The following is a 5,197-nucleotide window of genomic DNA, read 5'->3' as shown; positions in this document are numbered from 1 at the left end:
CGGCCCTGGGCCTCGCCGCGCGCCCCGCTACCTGCTCGGTCCATGGCTCCGCGCGCCCCCTTGTGACGCAAGGAGGGCGCCGGCAGGCGTGATCGCGCGGCGCCGGAAGTGGCGGGAGGCTAACGTCATCGTGTAGCGCCGGAAGTGGCGGGGGTGGGGGGCGGCGGGCGTGCCGGGCAAGATGAGCTTGGCCGGTGGGTGCCCCGTCCCCCGCGGCTCGGCCGTGCCTGGCCTCACGCCCGTTGCCTTCGCAGAGGATGAGCTGAGCCTGCTTGTGGCGGTCGTGGACGCCAACCCCATCTGGTGGGGCCAGAAGGCGCAGGGAGGCGGCGAGGTGAGAGGCAACGCCCCGGGTCCCTGCCCTTAAGCTGCGCCCTCAGCTTCTGCCCCTACGTGTGCGGGCTCAAAAGCAGCCATCGTGGGCTCCCGGCTGGAAAACGCTCCTTGGGTCGATGGCTTGCTCGCAGTTGCAGTGTGGGGAGGTGGCCCTGGGGACCGACACCCTTTCCCGGGACATCCTGTCTCGACGGGAATGGCAGTGGGCACTGAGAGTGGATCCGACAGCCTCTCGTGCCAGCTCGCTCCCCGCCGGTGGTCAAGTTGCTTATTCCACACTTTACCATCCGCCTGTTAGTCGGGTGCTGCGGTTTGCTTCCTCCCGGCCCCAGTTGTCAGGAGTGTCGAGCGCCTAAGCGTGCGCTTAGAGTCGCCAAAAGCTTCAGGGGCTCGGCACAGCTGAAGTGAGGCTGCGATGTTATTGGGTTGGACCCCCCGGTTGCTTTAGGGGATGCATGAATGTTTGAAACTCTGCTCAACTGTCCTCTGTTGAACAGAGGAGACTTGAACAGAGTTTCAAACAAACATTCGTGCATCCCCTTACACGACCGCGGCTCTCCTCTCCTCCCAGAATTATTGTGAGCAAATAACTGATCTCTCACATTGTTTTTTTGAAGATTTTGAGCCCTATCCAAGTATCATTCTAGCGTTACATATTTCTGGAGCATCACTGATGCTTTCTGTCCTACAGAGGGAATTTGCTGCCTCCTTTAAGCTTCTTACCTTTGTGAATATTGAACTCTGAGGAAAGCATTACTTTAATGGAGTGGTTTATTTAGAGTGTTTTTGTTTTGGATGGTGATGGTGCTAAGCCACATGTTTTCCTTGCTCTTTCACACATTGCGCCTTGTCTTTTTCTGTTTTCCCAACAGTTTACGTTGTCAAAATGCCTGGATGCAGTGATGGTGATGGGGAATTCGCACTTGTTCATGAATCGCAGCAACAGACTTGCTGTGATTGCAAGCCATACACAAGAAAGGTACGGTAACTTTTATGAATAGCGTCACTACTGTTATAATTTCCCACCCATGTCTCTCGCCTGAATTGCTCAGTGTGCTGCAAAGAATAATTGGCATCAGATTTAAATATATAATGTTTAATTTAAATTTAGATCTGTTTTAAATGGGCTTAAATACCCTATTAAAATGAGTGAAAACAGACGGGGAAGGGGATTTGGACTTGGGGACTAATACAGAAGAACAAGTGGAAAAACAAAACAACATAGTTTTTTAAGGTTTTTTTTTGTGGAGAAGTGGGGATTGCTGCACTAAAGGAACAAAAGGAGGTTGTTTTCCTGTCTGACCTTTTCATTCAAAGCTGCTACTGCTTTCTGATCTAAGAATAAGAAATGGGAGGTTAATCCCTGCATTCAGGTGGTGCCTGAAGGCTAGTTCTCCTTGGAGTGTCTCTTAGAGAGCCTTTCCACCAGTACATCCTTACATCACCTAGAGCTTTAAAAAGACTCCTTACTCTGTGGTGACCATTGCTTAGAATGAACTGTCACTTTCGACTTTCACTTTCTATGAGCAGCTCAAGTTGTGGTTCTAACTCAGTTGTTATTAAAGTAACAGGCAAATACTGTGTTGCTGGTTCTCTTTCAGTCGTTTCTTATACCCTGGAAAGCGCTGGGCATTTGCAGATCTCTTTGGAGATGGTGGCAGCTGTATAGAATCTAATTGCGCTGGCAGCAAGGATGGAAAATATGAATTATTAACTGCAATAAATGAAACAATTGCAGAGGAGATTAAAGACCTCATGACAAAAAGTAAGATGATCTTCTGTTAAAGAATGTAGTGGTTTCTGTAGCATGCTCAGTTTTTAATGCCATCAAGTGAGGGGAAGTATCGTTCTGAAATGTTATATGCAAAGGAGATGCTTCAGGAGATTATTCTATGATAGAATCTCCTTTGCTTCTGTCTTTTGAAGCTTATTCTCCCCTTTCATTATGAGAGTGTGCTTAAGGCCAATAAGACACTGAGAAATTCAGCACTTTAATGCTGAATTTGGAGCCAGCCTTTAATGTTTTGTCCAGGAAAAATTAATGGAATGAACTGTTTGGCATTAGATAAGGGAATGACTTTATTCAATAACCAGTTCTGTGCATTTTTATATTACAGCTGATGTGAAGGGCCAACAAACAGAGACTTTATTGGCAGGATCAATTGCCAAAGCACTTTGTTGTATCCTTCCCATAGCAAAACATTTAGAATATCTTTCTCTTTAAAAAAAATAAATACATGTGAAAATCCTTCTTGCTACCAGAATCCTTGCACACTCTTGGTAGTAGTCTAAACCAGTACGTTTTTGTTTTCAGTTCTGACTTCTGAGTATCATAGCTTGAGATCTGAACTTCTGGTAAAGTTATCCATGTTGGTTAAACTGTTTAGTGCAGGTATTGTATTCCCTCTGTTTTGTTGTTTTATACGACTTATACATCTGTTTCTCAAGTGTTCCTAGAATAAAATGGTATTTCCTGAATAAAAGCTAATACAGATATTCACAGGATGACCAAGGAGGTAAAAGGTACTTTTTTCTGTTGTTTGCATATTTTTCTGAGTGCTAGAATTAAGAGGAGGAAAAAATGCAGAGCTTCTACTACTATAGCCAGCTAAGAAAAGTAGGGGTTTGTCCCAATCTTTTAAAGGGGTACAAATTGACTGCAGATTAGTAGACAAGGAAAGAACATGCGAGAATTGTATGGCTTTAACAAACATGTTAGAACTTTAAAACCAAGCGCACAAGGTCAGCTCTAAGGAGAGGGAAATCTTTCCACATGTAGAGTAAAGCTTTGAATTTGGCAGTTACAAAGTACTACACTACCCTCTACCCTTCAGATTCAAATTTTATACTCAACAATGGAGTTTCAAAAATGGAACTTGGATACTGTTACTTGTATTCTGTGGCTTGATCATGTAAACCAGTCTTAAAGTAAACTCTCTATTTAGCTTTAAAGAGAAGTGGTAAAATACCATCAGAATGGCTTTAAAAACCTATGATCCAGTCTCTGTTTGACCGAGTAAAATGACAGGGAACCACACTGAAATTGTCTTTTGTTCTTCATCATCCAGTTGCTTTTTAGGAATGAATGTGACAGTATCCACTTTCACAGCAACTCTGAATTTAGTCTGGTGACTTCTGCTGGAAGTTTAGCTTCATTATTTCATATTTGGTCTTAGTATGACTAAAAACAGTTTCTTGCTTTCATTCAGGTGTTAAACTAAAATGTAGAATTAGGAAGACGGAATACTGGAGGTTAATCCCATACTTATGGGACACTAATGCATGGGTTTTTTTTGTCTCCAATATGTAGCCAACCAAGAAATAAAATCAAGAATTTTGGTAAGAACTTCTGCCTTCAGTTGTCTTAAACGGTTTTGAAATCCAGTAGTATTGTCTGTGCAGTAATGGTTGTTGATTGTTTTATTCAGGTTATAAAAGCTGCAGAAGACAGTGCATTGCAGTATATGAATTTCATGAATGTGATCTTTGCAGCACAGAAACAGGTGAAGTTACTGTTTTATCAGGTGGTTAACTATTCAGGTATTTTTTCAACATCAACACGCAAACATAAAAAGATTGTCACTGTTGCATTATGTGCTTCTAGTTTAATGGGATCTTTTGGGAGATATGAGCATCTTCATGCTGGGGGAGAAAGTGTTTGAGCTAAATGTAGGTGCATGTCATCTCATTGTAACACAAAAAGGCTACCGAGGTCCAGACCCCACCTTCCTACATCTTATATATGTAGTATGTTGGATAAGCTTCAGCCATTGGTCCTTGCCTAGCCATCTGGTGCGGAGGGAGGCTGGAATGTACAATACTTGCTAGAGTTCAAGAGCTTCAATTTGGGTGTAAACTCAGGGCAGTAATTCTACTGGAGGGTTATTTTTTGTGCTGCTATAATTACGATTCTTACATTTAATCTTTTTGATTGCAGAATATTTTGATTGATGCCTGTGTTTTGGAGAATGATTCGGGGCTCCTACAGCAGGTACCATGTACATATTTTTATTGCTTATTGACTATTTGAAAGTCTTGGATGAAAAACAAAAAATCAGTTTGCTATGATAGCTAGCTTGATGTGTTTGAAAAAGCTTTTCTCAGAACTCTTTTGCAGATTTTGCGTAGAGGGGAAGAGATCATACCTGCTAATGTGAGAAAAGGAAAAAAATAGTCCTAGAATTCAAAAAAACTTACCTAGAAATCAAAAAGAATGTGAAAAGATTTAAGATGTGCAAATGATTGTAAGAACTGTTCTGTTTTCAGAAACTTTCATTAAAAACTTATTGGTTCTCTGATTGAGGCCCATAGACAGCCACACTTAATTTCTGTCCTTTTACTGTGATAATCAGTGGAAAAAACATTTTCTTGTGTGGAGAGTTGTCCCCTGTCCGGCTTTCCAAGAGGTGATTCGGGACTGAGAGTATCTAGGGGAAGCAATTTCTTTAAGATTTTCAAATCTGTAGGACTTGTATGTCTTTTCTAGTCTTTCTGTAGCATGTAGGTGTTTCTCGTGAGGCATATATCAGATTGTCCTTGTGCTAAGTGTTTATAGCATATGCTTTTCAGGCTTGTGACATCACAGGAGGCATATACTTGAAAGTGCCCCACATGCCATCTCTTCTGCAGTATTTGTTGGTAAGTGAATGTGAAAAGAGCATGTAACAAGAGCAGCAGCAGCTTCCAAAGTTCCTATCGACTTAGTTGGGAGCGGGGGTAGATTCCATGACCTGACTGAGAAATTGAGACTTAGAAACCCCAGTTGCTTGCAGGGATTCAGCTGTTCTGGTTTCATTTTCTTTCTGCTTCAGTAGATGTCACCTTGGAAAATTAGAGGGCTTTGGAAACAACTTGGGGGGGG

The 5,197-nt window shown here is 42.6% G+C and overlaps 2 protein-coding genes across 2 annotated transcripts in view; one reads left to right on the top strand and one right to left on the bottom strand.

Moving 5' to 3' along the window:
* EIF2B1 (eukaryotic translation initiation factor 2B subunit alpha) overlaps positions 1-129 on the bottom strand; it is an 11,523-nt gene extending 11,394 nt beyond the window's left edge. Inside the window, exon 1 of the mRNA XM_019506648.1 lies at positions 85-129. Within this exon, the coding sequence (XP_019362193.1) occupies positions 85-129 (45 nt within the window). The remainder of the gene's footprint in view (positions 1-84) is intronic.
* Positions 130-150: 21 nt separating this feature from the next.
* Positions 151-5,197, top strand: part of GTF2H3 (general transcription factor IIH subunit 3) — an 8,194-nt gene continuing 3,147 nt past the window's right edge. Inside the window, exons 1-9 of the mRNA XM_019507123.1 lie at positions 151-334; positions 1,209-1,315; positions 1,938-2,101; positions 2,454-2,516; positions 2,830-2,859; positions 3,647-3,675; positions 3,765-3,839; positions 4,274-4,327; positions 4,906-4,974. Coding sequence (XP_019362668.1) covers positions 182-334; positions 1,209-1,315; positions 1,938-2,101; positions 2,454-2,516; positions 2,830-2,859; positions 3,647-3,675; positions 3,765-3,839; positions 4,274-4,327; positions 4,906-4,974 — 744 coding nt within the window. The 5' untranslated portion in view covers positions 151-181. The remainder of the gene's footprint in view (positions 335-1,208; positions 1,316-1,937; positions 2,102-2,453; positions 2,517-2,829; positions 2,860-3,646; positions 3,676-3,764; positions 3,840-4,273; positions 4,328-4,905; positions 4,975-5,197) is intronic.

The sequence above is a fragment of the Gavialis gangeticus genome, unplaced genomic scaffold (genome assembly GCF_001723915.1).
Source record: "Gavialis gangeticus isolate Ggan-Ray unplaced genomic scaffold, GavGan_comp1, whole genome shotgun sequence".
Lineage (NCBI taxonomy): Eukaryota > Metazoa > Chordata > Crocodylia > Gavialidae > Gavialis > Gavialis gangeticus.
This window is presented reverse-complemented; position numbering and strand designations above follow the sequence as displayed.